Raw genomic sequence first — 19,707 nt, 5'->3', positions numbered from 1 at the left:
GTAATAATTTGGCATATACAAATATAATAGATCTAAAGAGCTTCATTGATCATGACTAAATAAGCAGAAACCTTGCACCTGTAAGGCAAAAAACGTGAGCAGAGATTATAGCCTTTGATATTTCACATTTCGCCTGTAATAATCACATTTTACCAAACACTAATTACGAATAATTAGTCCTAAAACTGGCAAAAGATACTCTCGCCTTCAGGTTAAAAAATAAAATCATTTCACAATAAGATAAAACATGTCAAAGCAATCTATGGTGACATACATTGTGTTCTTATTGAGCAGAACACATTTTTGTGTAGGAATAATGTGATAAAGCCTGAATGATGTGAACTAGATCAGGGATACTAAGATTACAATAATCTCTGTAGTAAAATCCTCCTGCAAAGACAAAACATATCATAAGTACATTTCCTATTCCATTTCTGTTTCTACACACATATTTGTGCACTGAATAATAACCATTACAGACATATAGAGAAACGGATTTCCGATTCCTCTCTAAACATATTGCAGAGATTGAAAATAAAGTTGACTAGACTTAACAATAACACAAACATCACACCTACCTGTTGGGCTATGTTGGGTCAGAAAATACATGCTGGACTTCTTCCTGTTCTTATTGAGCTTTTTAAAATAAGTTCTTGTTAGTACGCTACACTGCTAATGCCCATGGAACAGGCCTGACAGTCAAACGGACAATGCTTTAGACAGATATGTCTGGAGGAGGAGCTCTAAAAGCTGCCTCCAATCTATAGTTCCCATTCATTCTGCAGTGCAAAAAAGTAGTGAAAACAAAGTTGAATGCAGCTGTAGCCTACAACCATATTGGCTTGTGGAAGGGTTAAATCTAATTCCTGCTTTGTTTTGTCTGGAGTAGTGGTGGGACACCAAGTTTAGATAAAAAAGGGTGTGAAAACGCTTGCTTCTGGAAAATGGAAGACATGGCCAAATAATGCAATGAAAACGTTGACCAGACATGGACTACCGACGGGGTCACTAGAGACCACAAGCTAAAAATACCGGAAGAAAAATAGTACATTATGTGTCTTGTATAAACAATATGAGTTATGTAAATAATCGAATTTGAGATAATAAAAAATAAATAAATAAAAAATGTTTAGGAGAGATAAAGGTAATTTACTCAATGTGAAAAATGGAATGGAAGTGTTTTGTGGAAATATCAGTGTTTTTGAATTACTCTGCTGTCTGTCAACTTTTTTTAATTGAATGAGACCTCACCTGCTGTCCCTGATGGTGTGTGATAATTTAAATGATCAAATATGGCAAAGATAAACTCAATAAAGTGTTCTATTTATTAAAACTGCATAGGCGGAATTGACAGGGGTCAAAATGACGCCAATACCTTTTAGATCATTTGTATTTTTAAAGAGCAGAAATTAGAAGAAAATCAGAAAACAATAATACTGTATGTAGTAACAAGGAACACAATGATTGACAAAGTCTGACAAATTGGAACGATATAATACAATACTAGATATAATCAGATGTTTACCTCTGGGGTCAAAAAAGACCCCTGTCAGTAGGATGGGAGTTAATGTTGTGAAAGTCATGCTATGATATTTTCCTCATTTGTGTGAGTTTGCAATCTGTTCTAATGCTTTATTTGGTTCCAATTCATGCTTGGTGAATATTCAGGTAGTGCTTACAGTGTAGACTTGCAGGGCTAGAAGGCATGATGATCTGACATTTTTTTTAATGTAATAGGCCTATCTGTCCCAAACATCCATTTTTATCTATAAAATAATCCCCCAACCAGTAGGCTGGTTAATTGCCATTTATCGTTGTAATGTACATATACTGTTTCTATGGTTTTCTGTCTCTTCAAAAAAGCACTTAATCCATGCTAGCTATCCAGATTTGATTATCTTGAAAAGTGTGTATCCTATCTGGATCTGGGTGATCCAGTGCAATGTTGCTTTGAATAAAACAGCACAAAGTAAAATGGATTACCTGATCCATACCAAAAAAAATGGGATTTGTAAATCCAGATAAGATAACTCTGCTCCAGATTAAATTTTTTTAAGAAGTAGGCTAAACCCACATAAAATCCTTGCTCCATCAACTCCATCCAGTGTGATGACGCAGAGAACCCGGAAGACGTTTGTTCGCTGTCAAACCCTTACCCAGCGACAGAAAGGAGGCACTGATAGCTCAACCCCGCATTCAAGACAAGATGGCAGGAATGCCCCGCAGGATCATAAAGGTATTTGGTCATTTAAACGTTAAACACAGACATGTGTGCCCTTTTCAGTCGCGGCTAAAACTCTACACACAGTCTGAACTCCCCTGCCGGTTCGCCCGGTTAACGGGTTCTTGAGCTAACGTTAGCATCAGGGTGCTAATGTTAGTTTGATAAAGTAACTTCCGTTTCTTCCCCGTGCCCATGCACACCAACACACGGCGGGGTAAAAACCAAATGGCGGATTAATGCAGCGCATGCCAGGAGTTTTCTTCTTCTAAATATACCTTTCAATCCCAACAATGTTCTCAAGTTGCTTCTGGCGAGGCTAACTATGCTAACACGGCCACATATGCTAACCAGACTAACTGCGCGAACGTGGCTAGGTTGTTAGCTTTGTTTGTGTGTGAATGATAAAAACAGGAAACCGTAACAAGCTAAAGCTAGCCTGTTAGCCTGTACTGATTTTACAACAAAGCCCTACATTAATTCATTCAAATACTCCCAGTAATAGGCTCTATCTTTCATTGGCGCATGCATGAGGATATTTGCCTCTTTATTTTCATTTAGTTCTGTATTATCTTATTGACTATTAATGAGATAAACGTCTCTTTTTGGTCAAAGTAGGAATTACCTTATAAATTAGTGTGGATGAAACGTTTGATACTATGATCAGAAATCACTTATTGTGCAGCGAAGCCCCTTACGGAGGCAGCTCTCAGGTGATGTTAGCTGTTTCCCTTCAGTTCAATTCAGTTTGCTGGTGGTGAGGGAGTCACATCCCTTGGCTTTAACAACACGATGCAGTATTGTCACACCTGTCAGTCCCCTTTGTGTTCTTTGCAGCTCTCCCATGCAAATCCATTATTAATTAATTATTTACTCAAGTAATAATAAAAGTAGTACCTTTAGAAGAGAGCTGTATTTTATGTTGTGTTTTTTTTCAGATTTGAGAGGGCTCTGCTTACTTGGCATAGGGGGATATTTGGGAGTGTTGCTTTCACTGTATGACTGTCTGCAACACATACCCGAGTATTTCATTTAAATTTCTGTAAAACACAGAAAAAGCTGGCGTTTGTTCCGTTGGAACAGAATAACAGATGCACTTTCATTCAGCCTATTACTAAGTCTAATTTTTATACCTTTTATTTTGTAACCCCTGCTTAACGAGAAGCTAGTAGAAGCCAATAACTTTTTCTTTGGGAAACCCCACAGTGCCCACACTGATTTTGTGTATAGGCAAATAACAGTAATTCATTGTTTATTTTTTCTGTTATTAACAATATTTACTGTTTATAAACACAGCTTCTGATTGAACAGGAATAGTGCTTAGTGGTTGTGTTGACGTTTATTAACAAAGCTACAGGAACATGAATGTTGTCCATTACAGTGGTGCACAGGTGCATGAGTGAGCAGGCCACATAGTAGAGTTAGTGGGAAAAGGTGGGAGTGCTGGGAACTGTACTTAACGGGCCGAGCCCTTGAGCCCTCGGAGCGTGTGACTGGGGCTGGGAGCCCCTCTCCCGTCTGTGTTTTCTCTGCACGGTTTTGTCTGTGGGTTATCTGAAACATTTCAGGAATTTCACTCGCAGTTGCATTCAGGAAAATAACATCCAAAATCAAAGAGTGCTGAACTTTTTGTGATGCCATTTGTTTGTACATAGTTGGTTATGAATGCATACACATTAGGCTGCATTTCAAATAGGCACAAAATATAACTATATAAACAGTACTGCAGCTTGGAGAATGCAGAATGTAGTGAAGAGTTGAGGACACTGCAGTTTATATAATGACATGCATTGCAGTGAGCTGGAATGGAGTTTCCCTGTTAAAGGTGTCATTCATGCTGCCACATCCATATCACAAGAGATGTCAGACCCACCTTCCTCTGTCACAGTACACCTGCGTCTCTGTAGGCTGCTTGGCTGTCACTATGAGTTGGTAAAAGCCTTACTGCAGTGGCTGATGGGAATGAAAGTAATGGTCTCCTGTGGTGCGGTCGCTGAGTCAGTGTTACCTCTAAAATACAGTTACACACTGCACAGAGAGAGAGAGTTCCAAATTCACAGCAGTGAGCCACTATCACCCTCCCCTTTGTGCTGAAGGGTAAAAGTCAAGCAGACTACAATACAGTCCTCCTCTTGCCTGTCATCTCTGTGGTTAAAATCACTCAATACTTTGAGCTCAGGTGTGGCCTAATATAATGATTATCTATAATAAACGGGCATTACCAGCATGTAATTAAAATTCTTAAGAGTTCCTCCAAATGAGTGTTTTTTTCTATTTGCTTCAACACTGTGTACTGTGGTTTCCACCTGTGCTTTAACTGTAATGCTTGATGCAGGTGTATACATCACAGCTTAATTTGCAGTTGTCATGAGAGGAGCATAAAATAACCAACCAGATTCCAAATGATGATATCATACATGTAATTTATATCTTGATAGTATATTTTCAATTGCTATTTTTCCCCCCGCCAGAATTACCTTAAAGCCACTACAGGTAACATGGCACGTTGGCGTCCCCTTTGGACAAAAGCGGTAGTATTTTTACAACACCAGCTGTCGTGAAGCTGTTTTCTAGCTCGTGCCAGGCGTGCAAGATTCAAATGATCAGGAAGCAATATAGTGCATGTCCGTGTGTTGAAAGTGTGAGGGCACCGGACTCTTTTCGGCTCCGTGAGAGTGGTTAGTGACACAGCATCAACTAATGCCAGTCAGTGCTACACACACCTGATTGCAATGAGTTGATGCAGTGTCACCTCTCACAGAGCTGAAAGAGTCTGTGTCCTCACACAAAGCAAATGAACGAGAGACGGCAGTTAGTATGGATCACGATGAGGTAATGTGTTTTATGTTGTTGTAAATAATGACTATTTCAGATGAATAATGGTCATCTGATGATGCTGTTGAGGCAAAGTAAACTTTGATTTAGTAGGCTACCGCTCATTCATTTAGGAGTCTAGTTCGCTCCCGTGAAATTGTGTATACGTTGCTTGGCAACGCCCTCCCGCCCGTCTGTCTCTCCCTTTTTAGCTTTTCTTCATTGCATTTTCTTTTTTTTCTTTGATGGTTCAGCCCCGTTATCAGTCATTATGACGACAAACAACTGTCTCAAACAAGGCTCCCGCTCCCCTTCCCTCACCTGGAGGGATAGGCTTCTCAAATCGCGTTGTTGCGTCACACTGAAATCTGCGACCAATACGGATATGTGACCATAGAGCATGCATGCGTGAACCGAAAATCGGACTGGGTGTGCGACCAGACCAAATGCAGTAATAAACACTATATAAAAACTTATTTCTTTGCACTGATGGTCTCGTTTGCTGTTAAAGGTAATTTATGATTATGTGAGGAAACATGAGGCTGTTTAAAATATATTTAAATGTTACTCGGAGCTGCTTAAGTGAAAAAAAATTAGTAGCTATCAAAAGAACAGTCCACTAATTTCAGTTGTCACAATGTTCTTGGACAATCTCAGAAACTTAGAAGTAAATGGCTTTAAAAAAAAGCAAAGAAAAAAAGTCTAGTATTTATCACATAAAAGTATACTTGGTGAGCATTTTGCAGTGCCATGTGAGAACACTGTGTCTTAACATGGTGGTACCAACATGTGTCTAATTTCTTTAATTGTCTTTATCTCTAATAGGAAACTCACCGTTTGCTTTCGGAGCCTGTCCCAGGCATCAAGGCAGAGCCAGATGAAAGCAATGCCCGCTACTTTCACGTGGTCATCGCTGGACCTCAAGACTCACCTTTCGAGGGCGGCACGTTTAAACTCGAACTGTTTTTACCAGAGGAATATCCCATGGCAGCTCCCAAAGTACGCTTCATGACCAAAATTTATCATCCCAACGTAGACAAGTTGGGAAGAATATGTCTAGACATTTTGAAAGGTAAGTCAATACTGTTTAATGTCACAGTTTGTAATGCAACTTAGTCAGATCAGATGTGTGTGGGACACATTGGGCTTTGCCTTAAAGGACATGTTTTCACACAACAGAAATGTTGCTTAACTTTGGATTTAAAGCCTCTTGAAACCCTGCCTAAGTTAATTGTTTTTATAGAACGTACGGGCGAGGAGAACTGCCGTGATTGGTGCAAAATACTTACTGTGTCGTATGAACCAGAGCATAGCCCACCTCAGTCATCTAAACCGAATTTCTGTAAAGTTTGTCAAACTTTATTGATAATTTCTTGAATTTGGATTGATAAATATGCATAACTCTTTTCAGATGCTTCCTATCATGCACCGAACTCCCCAAATTACATACGTTGAAGGATATTGTGGATTTGGTTTAACGGGGCTTTAACAGCCCCTTTCTATCTCTTCTGTCTTTGGCCTGTTGTGCAGGACTTGTTACTGAAGGAAAGCCTGTATGTATTCCGTCTTGTCATGTTTAGCCTGTGAAAGAAGTGAGGGATTTGCCAGTTTCAAAAGATGAAAAGATCAAAGGCCCCTAACTGGATTTGTGTGCCACTACTACTGCATATCACCAGTGGCCTTGCAGCGTAAATTAGATGCATATGCAAGTGCTGCTTAATTTCCCTTTTTTTTAAAACTCTATTATCCCTCTAATGCTTCTTGGGTCTCTATTTTATTCTCATTTATTCTTTTGTTTGCCTTTTTTTTTCTCCAGATAAATGGTCGCCAGCTCTGCAGATTCGTACAGTGCTGCTTTCAATCCAGGCATTACTCAGTGCACCCAACCCTGATGATCCCCTAGCAAACGATGTTGCTGAGAAGTGGAAGTCCAGTGAAGCTGAAGCCATAGAAACAGGTGAGAGCTAATACCTGGCTTAGGTTCAACGAATGAAATTTATTTCAATTTCCATCTTTCTCCTCTGTCATTTGCATCAAAAAAACATCCAGACTTAATGCATGTATAGGCACAAAACACAAAAAAACATGGTTGGATTGACTTTGCAAACCTACTTTGGATTTATTTTACTTTGCGCGCCTTCACGCCTGCCTTCTTTGGTTCACTTGAAATTTAAATCTGGTGAGTTTCCACCTTTGCAGCGGTCAGTTTGAACAGGTGAGCGATCGTACCTGGGTAAACACCAAAAGAGGGCCTAAAAAAGCGAACTGATACCTTGCTGAAGAGGTGGTCTCGGTATGCTTTGAAATGATCTCTGGTGCGGTCCGTTTGTGGTGATAACATCATGGGACTTGATCCGACCCAACTGCTGGAAACTCTTTTTTACTAAACGAGCTCCCGCTGTGGGTTATGGGATGATGAAGACGATCCACTTCCTACTGTTTCTCTTCTGTAGTTTTGGTTTGTTTCACCTTTCATCAACTGGTTCGGATAGGTGCGAAAGAGAATGTAGCATTATTGCATCTGTTGCAAAACAAGGAAGTGAACTAGAAGCGGACCATTACGTGTGAAACCGCCCTTAGTTCCTTTGCATGTGCATCTTAAAGTTTGGTTCTTTATTACTTTTCTCAACTAAATTGAATACAACTATTTATACTGTATCTTTGCTGTATACTGTATATAGCTGTCAAAGGTTTCAATAATGAGGTTTTCATCAAAGTTTTTCCTTCTTTTCTATTTTAACTTCACAGCCAAGTCATGGACCAGGCTCTATGCTGGGAGCAAGAACGAAGTGTAGAGCAGCACGAGTGGAGATCCAAGCGGAAGTCAAGTGTGAACACACTAGTCATGTTCTGCCAAGACCTCTTCCAACTTCATTTGCATTTAAAGGACACAGTCTTAAATATATATCTATATATATATATATAATACAATAAACATGAATATATTGTAAAAGAAAAAAACAACAACAACTGACAATTGGTGATATAAATGCACACTAGAAATGAAATGACTTGTCGTTGTTCTTACTCACTACTGTTGAAATGCATGGACAGAGGTTTTAGATCTACTCACCTGGCTTTCTTTGTCCATTGACTTTTGGCGGCTTTTGTCAACTGCTGCTTTAACAAGCACGTTTAGGAAGTCCTGTAGTTTTGGGGGGTTTGGGAGCAGTGGAAAGGGGTTTGGGAGGAGACACTGGCTAGATGTGTCAATGTTGTAAACCTTTTGCATTTCTTTTTAACTTTATTTTTCTTGCAACACTGTTTGTTTATTAAAATCAGCTTACTACTACTAGCCCACTTTATTAAGACACTCACCTGGAGGAGGACCACAAACAATCGTAGCAAACCAGACTGAGCTGCCACTGTCACATTAACTTGTTGGGCCACTCTCAGTGTAACCTGTAAGCGTGAGAATCGTGGGGAAGAGTATTTTGTGGACCTTTTTCTTAGTTTTAGCACATATGCTTTATTCTTTTATTCTTTTACATGTCTATCTTTCTTGCTTTTGCTGTTGTATACTAACTACTCTGCTCCCCTCCCCCCTATATGTAATCAAAGTCTAATGCTACAAAACTCCAGCAGTTTACTTCTTCAATGGCATTTATTTCACAAAGCAGTGGGTTTCATTTGAGCTGTCAGTAGTTTGGTGACGTGGGTCATGGGTGGGGGGCGGGACCGGGTGTTTAGGGACTGATCTGGGAAAGGAGATGCTGGGTCGTTACAGGATAACACTCCCAAACATCATTGAAGGCCTTGTCTTTCAAATGTCGGGATCGATCTTTGGCTGAAAAGTCTGAATTCAATTCACTGTTTGTAAATTCATTATTTCTATTATTCTGGGAAGGAAAACGTTTTCTTGCTCTCGGAATGCTATGAAACAGTCCACCTGCATACTTTTATGTTCTTTAAATAAAATCTGTTGATTAATAAATAGTGCTGTTGATGTATGTTTTTTCATTTTGATTTACTTTGTAAGCTTTTTGCATTTTACGATGTAATGTTGTGGTGTGAATCATTACAAAAAGTACTTGCAGATAAGTAGATCTAAAGAAAAACCAGACAGTGGGGTGCAAGGGAGTAACAATCCAGTATTTTATAAGAGAAATAATACTGTTAGTATTATTACTGGGAAACTATGGTGTGCCGTACTATTAAATGAAACTGAGCAGTTGACAAATGACAACCTGCTATACCTATTGAGTAATTATGGAATAATGAATTTTACAATTGTGATGAGCTACACAAATGTATTATACTAATGGATGAAGCAAAATAAAAACAAAATGCTTTGCCCTTTTCTCATGGCAGTTGTGACCATCATTTCTTGCAGGTTTGACTTTGACAGGCGAGCTATACCATCACTTCTGCAATTTGTCAGTGCTTCCTGTGATGATGTTGATTGCTGTCAGTGAAAATAGATTCAATTCAATCTGTGGCAACATTTTACACGGGATTAAATGTTTGTAATGTAATTACACAACTACAACATAGTTTATAGTAGCTTGAATTACAATACATACTATCATATAGGCTACCATGTTGACTCAAACCATCAGGACATTGATAACAGCTCCTTAATGCGAAGATACCAAATTATACTTTTGTTAACTTAAATCTAACTAATGAATGCTGTTCTCTTCATGATAGCCGCCTAAAACCTTCATGCATAGTTTACAGAATAGATAAGATCTGTGTGTGTGTGTGTGTGTGTCTTCTCCAGCTACATGTGATCTGGTTCAGATACATTAAGCTAAATGTTCAAAGGGGCCTTCAGAGTTGTCCTATTGGCCTGGAAAATGCCCCTTATTTGAGCAATTATCTTTGCAGAGAATGGTATGATTCTCGACTTTTCCCAAACCATTTAATCCTCATGTGAACCTGCTTTTGATGTGTGTCAGTTATCTGTGATAATTACACATTTTTTGTAAGTTCTGCCTGATACCAGATATGTGTATTGGTTTTGAAAACAGTGAAGAATTCTACAATGAAGAATACACTCACAACTAAACAGGCACTTTAAAACACCTCTAACACCACCTGTGGAAAGTCCACATCCACCAGAGGGATATGTCCTGAGCCTTGTAACGTTTATTTTTATAGAATTAGCCAATATCACAGGCTTTCTACCTTATCTTTTTATTCTATTTGATTTGTACTGCCTAATCATGCTGCAGCACACAACCAGTGTGTTGTATATTTGGCCTTAACTCAGCAGAATGTAGCCTAATCTTGAGCATCCAAATGCAACTGGTAAAGATGGGTTTTAGCCTATCGTAGACTACTTTAATTTCGATCCAATTGTTTTCTCCTCAAACGTGACAGTATGCCTACAGTGTAGACCTAATGTCAGATAATACTTAATAATAATTGTATATAGGCTACTAGTACTATCTAGGGATAATAGGCTACATGAAGGTTGGCTAATGCAAATGTGCTGCAAGGGCAGGGGTATGGTAGTTTTATTTATATTCATTTAGGCCTATAGGCTATCTGTTTTTTTATCTGCTCTTTTTTCCAAATCCATTTTTAAATTATTTATTAAATTAAGTTAAATTAAATTAAATTATTATATAATATTAAATTTCTATATGCGTCATACAGGTAATAGGCTATAAGGTGTGAGGGGAAATGGGAACTGGAGGATTGGTAATGTTAATAGTGTAGTATTTCTGTTATTGGGATGGATATGTTTATTGGTCAACTGAAATTAAAAAGATTAAGATAATAATTTAAGAAATTAATCTCAACAAACTGGTTTGAAACTGACTGCTGTGTCAGTAGACTATTTCATACGAGAGTGCTTGCATTTAGGCCTAGGACGCCTGAAGAGTTCTACAACGGGCACGTGAAAGGAAGCAGCATCAGCTAATTCTGATGATTAGGCAGGCCTTCTAGGCAACCGCGCTGAAAATTGGAGCTGCCAGGCTGTGCCAGCTTGTATGTGAACACCTGATCCATGTCTGGCTTATTTGTCTGGTCGTTAATGATGACCGCGGAGCTCTGCTACGCTGGAGCTGACAGGCAGTTTGTTGCGCAGCTCTCAGGTCAGCTGTTCTCTCTCTGCCTGTCGACCACAGATATGAGCAAAGCATGTTGAATCATGCGTGTTGACAGCGGCATTAAACCACCATGGTAGATATAGGCCTACAATATACGACCAGGCGCAGTCTGACTTTACCCAGGAATGAATGAACCGAGTTTACAGTTGTAACTTTGACTGTTTGAAATTGGGAAGATCTCGTGGGGACCACCGCTCCTGCTGCTCCCCCTCCACTCTCTTGGACAGCCAGAGGATCTTTCCTTTAGCCTCTGGCTGAATCCATATCTTCGCTTTTTCCAAAGACTTTTCAACGATTGGTAAGATAAATGATGAAGTTTAAGCCCAACCAGATCAGGACTTACGACGGTGAAGGGTTCAAGAGAAGAGCGGCGTGTTTGTGTTTTAAAAACGAAAAAGAGGACGAGGTAAGATATGTGTGTAGTGGAAATTGTTGTTGTTGTGGTCGTCAGCAGGCTTTAACTACTGTTGTCTCTTGTCTGGCTGACTTGTACAGTGGGCTACACTGATTTATCAATGTAGGCTACAGCATGTGTCATGCACATTTAGCAGGAGTTTAATTTAGCCTAGTTTGTGTGTGTGTGTGTGTGTGTGTGTGTTTGTGTGTGTGTGCTTTCATTGTGTTGGGCAGGGGATAACATAACTTGGCTGAGGGACCAACTACTTCCCCTGTTAAGCAACAACAGGGGGTCTTACAATCTGGCACCTACTACAACCAGCACAAAGCAGGAAACCCTTGTTTTCATTTCATGTCCAGATAACTCATAATTCATTAAGACAAATTACTGTATTCACAGACACTGTGCTGGCTCAGGTAGGCTATCTCCCCCTAAATGCAATGCACCTCATACATGAATATCATGTCATTATAAACTCTAGACTCCGTGGGTGGTGTTGGTTTTCTAACTGTGCAGTGTCAAAATCCACATCAACACATGTCACTGATTCCAAACCCTTTGCTGCCCAACTCAGGCACTGTGCTACATTTCTCTCAATATGCATGTGTGTGTGTTTGTGTGTGTTTCTTTGGAGTGCTGCAACATTTGCCCAGTTAATTAATATTTAGTCTGGATTTATTTATGCTTCATAAAGCAAAATTAGCATAGACAGGACCTGTTCCACACCCATTCAAAAATGCGTACCTTAATCAATTGACTTAAGTTAACATGGTAGAAGTTACTGGGGGGTGGTGACTATCTGTCATAGTTCACAAAAAGTGTCTGCAAAGTGACCCATCCCTGTGTGTGTGTGTGTGTGTGTGTGTGTGGGGGGGGGGGGGGGGGAGGGGTGTAGGGGGCTGCCTGGGAGGTAGAGTGTGTGTGCTAAACACCAAGTGACCTGACAGCTGCAATTTATAGACACAAGGTGCAGGCTCTTGCTGTCCCTTGACATATTTGCTTTCCTTCTCCGCATGCTGCCACCCTCTCCTCCACATCACTCTCTCTCAGCCAAATTCAAAATTTGCTTTATTGGCATGAAAGTAAAAAAAAAAGCAATATTGCCAAAGCAAAGCATCAAATAAATCCAAACATTCAAACAATACACAATATGTGCCAAAATAAAACAATATACAATATGAACCATATATACATCTGTATGAATATTTAATAGTGTGTGTGTGTGTGTGAGTGTGTGTCTCTCTCTCTCTCTCTCTGGTTGGTCAGTGAGAGTGCTGACTCATTGTTGATTGATTTGGAGGATGAAGTAGACCTAGTCTCTCATCGCATGCCTCACTCGCTTCGATTGCATACGTGTCACTTGCCATCCGCTCCTTATAGTTTACTGCCACTTCCTCAACATGTCAGGTGAAGTGCAGGAGGACAGAAACAGGTCTGCAGAAAGTATTAGACAGGATGACTTCACAGTAGTTGCTCTCCATTTTTACCTTTCAATACAAGGGATATTATTGTAATAATAAATATTATTATTAGGTTAGGCAGTCTGGTACACAACATTTCACTTTCCAAGGTCATGATCAAATTTGTGATTTTGGATGTTGCAAATCAGTATCACAACATCAAAGAGAGATCTCAAAGCGTGTCACTATGGCAAATTTTTTGCAGTATACTTCAGACAAAATCCTTTCACATGAAACAAGAACCTCAGCAAGTCATTTTGATAGTTGATTGTTACGAAAACATGTTTTAAAGTGGCCAGAGAGTATATCATCAGTTCGTCACAGTACGTTTTGCTGAAAGTCTAACACACATCCTTTGTGACAGCCACACCAAGAAATAGAAGTTATGCTAAAAGCTTCACGAAGTGATAAGCAGTGGCAATGCTGTGCTGCAATGCTCTTCACCTCTCTGTACTCTAGCTGAGGTGTGCGGAGCCTTTTTAAGGTCATAAACCTTTGTTAAACCCTTTTTGTTTTCATAAAGAAAGGCAACTGCTGATTCAGTGTTATTTGAGTGCCAACGTGTTTCACGTGGAGTTTTGTGGGGAAATTGCGCAAGCATGTGTGTGTTGTGAGCATTGGTGTCAGTGAGACACTGTTTATGGGGCAGAGATTCAAATGATTCTCACCAGTGTTCTCTTTCCCTGCAGCTATTATTGTGCCATCCCTTCATTGGTCATCATGCAGCAAACTCTATTCACATTAATGTGACTTATGCTCTGCATTTTTTTATATTGGCTAAACATTTCCAATTATAATATATAGGCTATGATATAATGTGAACCATGCACTAAATAAATGTTTTCTTTACTAAAAATGGTCCTATGAAGAGTGACAAATTGAGCCAGTGAGGTAAATATCTAACTGCAGGCTTTAGAGAGTAAGTGGCTGAGAACACTGACTATGATATAACATGACAGCCAATCCCTGCATATACTTATTATGACAGAGATCATTACACTTCACTCACATGCGTTTATCTAAAGGACCCGAAACTGTAAACAGATGAACAGGTGCTCTTTGTGAGTGCACGTTGTAGTTTTATAGTCTGTAAGTTCATGATGAGGTTGACGTAGCAGTGAGACATTCTTGTGGGCTTTATCTTTATCTGCTTACAGCATAGTTAGCGTACAATTCGGGGTCACACAGCATGACGTTTCACTAATAAATCAGTAAATCCTATGCAACTGATACCAACTTTGACGCCGGCGAAGATGTTGTCATTAGTAAAAGCATGGCAGATTTGTGAAACGCACCATAAGGTCTCAGCTGGAATGCGGACAGAGCTCGACGTTGGGGTTGACCCTTTGCTAGAGCATATAATGCAGATGTATTGTATTAGATGCTGGTTTATTAGCAATGTTTGTTGACAAAGCCAGCTGTTAGAGGATCATCCAATGCCAGTTAGTGTACTTGCCGCATTCATGCCCAGCAGAATTCAGAAAGCGTTCACATGTGAACTTAATGTGTGTCAGTCTGATGCCAAATAGGGTTTAAGGTCAAGTGACTGGATTTCCAGAGGGGCACAGGGCTCAAAAAAGACCAAACTGCATATGTCGGAGGTCAGTTAAACATAGTGTGTGGCTTTAGTTGGATTATTTATTTTAGATTGCACTATTGACTTATTTCCAATGTTTTATTGCTGCTCAAGTTTCGAATGTTTCATTACTGCCCGTTCTTTAAAAAAGGAATTATGTGTGTTGATCATTTGCAAATAATGTCTGAAATGGGTACTGCAGTGTTGTTCATAGTACGTTCTATTATATTTTAAAGTTGATCTAAAATATGAGGTATTCGTTTGGAGTGTTGCTGTAACTGTATCCCCGTTATCTGTCTGGTGGGAAAAGTGATATGTTTTATGTAGATAAATGAAATCCAATGTTAATTCATACCCACAGTTACATGGGCTGTATTTATTTGTCTATAGTGTATCTGTGAAAGATTGAATAATCACACCTGTGTTACTCTCATTAACTTATTAATAAAATGTGGTCAGACAGTGTGAAATGCTCAGCAGCCAATACACACTTCTCACATTGAATGATTAAATAAAATGAATGATATGCAAGATGTTATGAACAGCACCACACACTCAATCAACCTCCACCAGACACCTGTAGTGGTGAGGAACTCTAAACATGGGCATGCCGTTGGCTTGTTTTTTGGCATCCCGCACTCCGCAGCGGATACCTGACGAAGGCCTTTCTCATTGGAAGGTGCTACTGGTGAGCAGCAGTCGGCATCCAGACCAATGGATCGTACCAGGAGGGGGGATGGAGCCCGAAGAGGAACCATGTGGGGCCGCTGTCAGGGAAGTTTACGAAGAGGTGAGCTCAAGAAAACGCGCATGTACAGAGTCATGCATCATCATGTAACCGTTATTCTCCATTTTGTGGTTGGCACTACATTTTGGAAGCAAACCATCAAATGTCCTTGTTTAAGTACAGATTGCATCCACTTTGCCAAAGCATGCTGTATCTATTTAAATGGTTTTCTACCTCCAAGGGAGCAACTGTTTTCAGTTTGTGGTGCTACAAAATGAAAATCAACTTTCAATGACTTGGAAATTGCTGGAGATTGCTAAATTGGCTAGTTTAAAAAAAGAGGTCAAAGTTATAATACTGTTGCACATTATTGCAGGTGAAAGTAGGACCTCATTGTTGGTGAGCTCAACTGGTTGTGAGAGAGTCAGCTGATCATCAGTGTTGCTTTCACAAGCTATGTTGTCGTAAAATTAAAATTAAATATAAACTCTAAGTAAACTAGGACATGTTGGAATTTGAAGTGAAATTGAAGGCATCATCAAGAGAGGTTTTTAAAGCCCAGACTCAGTCCTGCATTGGTAGTTTGTAGTTCTGTGGTTTATTGACGGGGGGTAGTTAGTTGTGAAGCCATTATTCCAAATTCCTTGATATTAGATAGCATGTTTTTTCCACTAGTTGGCTCTTTGTCATAATGACTAGTCCGACACCTGTTTGTACTAGTTGTGCATTTTGCCCTTAGAGTTGAACAAAACCTATTTCTTACCATGTAGGCACCCTAGTAACATATGAGTCTTTTCACCTGGAGGGGCACTTCCATGATATGTTTTTGCCCTAAGATCACATCAGAGGGGCATTTCAGGTGCCCCTCTCAGGGCCCTTCACTAACTTATTCCTCAAGCATTCTGCACAACACCTGTTAACAACAATGGCACTCCATACATGTGACTCCTCACCTCAGGGTGTAATTTATCAATATGGAGTGATGTCAATATACAGGTATGTCAGCCAGCTGAAGAGTTTTAACCATCCAGTATATCACAAGAAAAAAAGAAAGAGGTCTGCAAATTGAACAGTTTTGTACCTACTATTTATCTTGCGACCTCATTCATTTTGGAACATATTGTAGGGTACATGTGAGTTGATCTCTTCTGAAAAACTGTTTCATGGCAGAAATGGATCTTGACTGGTGGACTGTACTGTTAATTAAGCCCATCTGACATCCTGTCACTCAGACTAGGTCTACCTGGTTGTCCCTGCCATACTGTCTCACAGGCACGTGGCAATGCTAGGACCATACCAAGCGGTTTCCTGTCCTTGGTGAGACAAATGTCCAACTGAGAATATGCAAACACGTTACAACTGAGATGAGCTGTTTCTAATACCAGGTCGGGCGTTCTCGCTGTGTAACCGATGTATGAAAATAACGCAGTCTTATTTTTATTCTTTCAGCTTAGTGAGATGAACCTATCACCCCCTTTTTGAACTTAAGTGATGCAAATCTACTTAATAAGTAGCTATCAAATATGAATTAATTGAATGACCCATGACTAGTTTGCTTCCTGTGTGTGCAGGCCGGTGTGAAGGGGAAGCTTGGCAGGCTACTCGGGATTTTTGAGGTAAGTTTGTCACCCTGGTATGGTAAATGGTAATACATTTCAACTTGCCATATACTATATTCCAAAGCGCTGTTTTAAATCCTGTATCAACAGAGCTTAAAGTTACTGTGTTCATGATGTGTCTATAAAAAACAGTATTTTTTCCCAGCTTATGCCATCTTTACTGTATAAAGCTTTGCATCTAGCGATTTAAAGGAGTGTGTTCATCTAAAACTTTGCAGCACAATCAAGACCAAAAGCACAGGACGTACGTCTACATTCTAGTAGTGACGGAGACACTGGAAGACTGGGAAGACTCCGTCAACATTGGTATGCCTCTACGTTGAGTCTCTCTTTCTCATTACACATAGTTTTTCATAAATTACACTGCCGGTATTTACCCACATACAGAACAAGCCTTTTGCAACAAACATGTCTGAAACTAAATTGAGTTTAATAAGGTACTGATGCATCAGACCCATGTATTTTGGTTTTTAATGGGTCAAGACAACCTTTTTTTATATTTTGGTTCTCCTAGTCACATGAGACTCGGCACTCACAAACTGTTTTCTCTATTTACTAAGTAAAGTAATCAACCTACTGCATAGCGGTAAATTAAGGTGCCATGCGGGGATTAAGTGTACACAAAGAACATTTCTGTTTACTGCTCCAGTAAGTGCTCCTGCTCCTTGAGTGATCAGTATACTATAAATAAACTTATATGGCTTTAGGGCAAATAAAAACAATTCTGTGTAAATATCACTAAACATATCATAATACTTCCGTGCACAATAATAACGGCGTAAGATACATAAGATATCATGACTGTAAACTGTAGGCAACTCAAATAACAGGTCAAAAAAATGATTAGAAGAAGTTAGTCAATTAATTGATTATTATACCAACAATAGAACATACATCTGCCACTATTTGGATCATGCTATTTCAAGAAAAACTTCCTAAGGATTTTGGACCATTTGGTATCCGATAAAGTCACTGTTGGCAGTTGCTACCCTAAAATGTTTATTCTTTTTCTCCTCATTGCTCATCTTTAACCATAACCAGTGGTGTTAAGAGCACCTGAAAACCAGACTTGAGTAAGAGTAGACATACCTTACTAGAAACTCCATTTCAAGTTACAGCACTGACCATATCTGTAAAATGTTCAATGTTGCCAACTTGCCCATTATGTGGATTATGTGTATATATAGGTGTGTGTGATTAGTGTTAGTTTCTGTTATTTTGAATCTGGGGGCTTAGTTACTGAAAACGGGAACTATTTTGTGGTTGTGATAATTTACTCCCTTCACCCACATAAATAGAGTGCAGGCTGTTCACAAGGGGGAGGAATGTTTGCTGTGCCATGTTGTTTTCCAGTTATCATCACTCCGCCCCCCCCCCCCCTCCCTTACTTGTCCTCTCCTGCCCTGTGTGAGAGCTCGGTCTAGATCACAATGCTGAAAAGGCCAGCGGTGATGTACTTCAGGATGTCAACATAAAGCCTCACACCAACCCCCTGATAACCACAGGCTGTTTGGGACTGAGCGGGAGGAGATGATGGGCTTGAGTATTAATACCTCCCAGCTGACGATTTACTGGACAGAACCCTTTTTGTAGAATGTTTGGTGACATGAGGTGCTTCATAAATACTGACTGACGTAGGTCAGGAATCTTTGTTTCCACTATAACTTCAGTGCTGCAGCATGTGCTGAACGATCTATTCTTGAGCATGTTGTATCCTATTGTGGTTTGTAATTTAAGGTTGTTTAGTCTGTTGAGCAATGTACCTCACCACTCGGTCAGTGATATTAGTAAAACTGCAAGAAGCATTAGAGAAGAATGTCATGGAGCACAGTGCCGTGGCAGTTTATTTATATACCTGTTTCATTGAAATTACTCTTAATCATAAGAGATTGCAGCCTTAAGCTGAGCTTTAACAGTTTAAAGGAAAAAAAGGAAAACTCCCCAAATAGAAATATTCTATTGCCATTGAGAAAAGTGAAAGACCCAAAAAAGCTGGAGGACAAACAAGAAGAACTCGCAAACAATCGCAAATTTAAACAACAAACGAAAAAAAATCCTTGATTGTTTCAAAGAAAACTAAACCACAAATTGAGGGGCAAACAAGTCAACTTCAGACTTACCGTCTAGTAAGGTTGTTCAAATTTGTCTGTGAAAAGCTAACATGATTTGACAACAAGAAATTGTATTTCTTATTTCTTGCTCATCTTATCTAAGTTGAGCTTTAACACCAAAGCTCATTAAAAAAACTGTACAGATAATTGTTTGAAGATTCAATATGCTTGAATACAAAATGCAAAAGAGCCTCTGAAAACCCTTTGTCCCCCATCTTCCCAACGCTGTTTCCATGGTTGTGGATAAAGTGTCACAGCACCAAACCTCTACCTTTCCATGTGCTAACAACTTTCCCCTGTCCTCTCTGGAACATTCTTCCACAGGAAGGAAGAGGAAGTGGTTCAAAGTCGAAGAAGCCATCCGGGTGTTACAGAGCCACAAGCCTGTCCATGCAGAGTACCTACACAGGCTAACAAACACCTGTAATCCCACCACCTACAGTCCTATGTGCAGCCCGACTAACGGCAACCCTCCCAGCTCCCATGTGATGCACAGCAACACGCCTCACTGTGTCGTTTGCTCCTCGCAGGGCTCCAATCTGGTCAACAGATAGGTGTGTCACCAGCAGTGAGCAGGCCTCTTAAGAGGAAACCAGAATGAACATATCGACTCAAAAGGACTTCTGAATCCATTGCATCACTAACACAGCCTCTTAATTTGTACAGTATGGACTTCCTTGAAGTTGATTTGAAACCGATTTCTAGTGGGTGTGCGTGACG

General features: G+C 39.8%; 2 protein-coding genes across 2 annotated transcripts; both read left to right on the top strand.

Annotated features, from left to right (window-relative positions):
- Positions 1 to 2,116: 2,116 nt before the first annotated feature.
- On the top strand, positions 2,117 to 8,979 carry ube2na (ubiquitin-conjugating enzyme E2Na). Its single transcript, XM_080027920.1, has 4 exons — positions 2,117 to 2,236; positions 5,861 to 6,107; positions 6,852 to 6,992; positions 7,784 to 8,979. Exons 1-4 carry the CDS (start codon positions 2,207 to 2,209, stop codon positions 7,828 to 7,830), a joined length of 465 nt encoding a protein of 154 aa, XP_079884046.1. The 5' UTR covers positions 2,117 to 2,206; the 3' UTR covers positions 7,831 to 8,979.
- A 2,339-nt stretch (positions 8,980 to 11,318) lies between these two features.
- Positions 11,319 to 19,541, top strand: nudt4a (nudix (nucleoside diphosphate linked moiety X)-type motif 4a; the record flags this gene model as incomplete). The annotated part of the gene is made up of 5 exons (XM_080028234.1): positions 11,319 to 11,503; positions 15,210 to 15,320; positions 16,829 to 16,873; positions 17,095 to 17,182; positions 19,312 to 19,541. The coding sequence occupies exons 1-5, from the start codon at positions 11,405 to 11,407 to the stop codon at positions 19,539 to 19,541; spliced, it is 573 nt and encodes a 190-aa protein (XP_079884360.1). The 5' UTR covers positions 11,319 to 11,404.
- Between the last annotated feature and the right edge of the window lie 166 nt (positions 19,542 to 19,707).

The sequence above is a fragment of the Ammodytes marinus genome (genome assembly GCF_949987685.1).
Source record: "Ammodytes marinus genome assembly, chromosome: 5".
Taxonomy (NCBI): domain Eukaryota; kingdom Metazoa; phylum Chordata; class Actinopteri; order Uranoscopiformes; family Ammodytidae; genus Ammodytes; species Ammodytes marinus.
The sequence above is the reverse complement of the archived record's forward strand: the minus strand, read 5'-3'. Positions and strand labels throughout refer to the sequence as shown.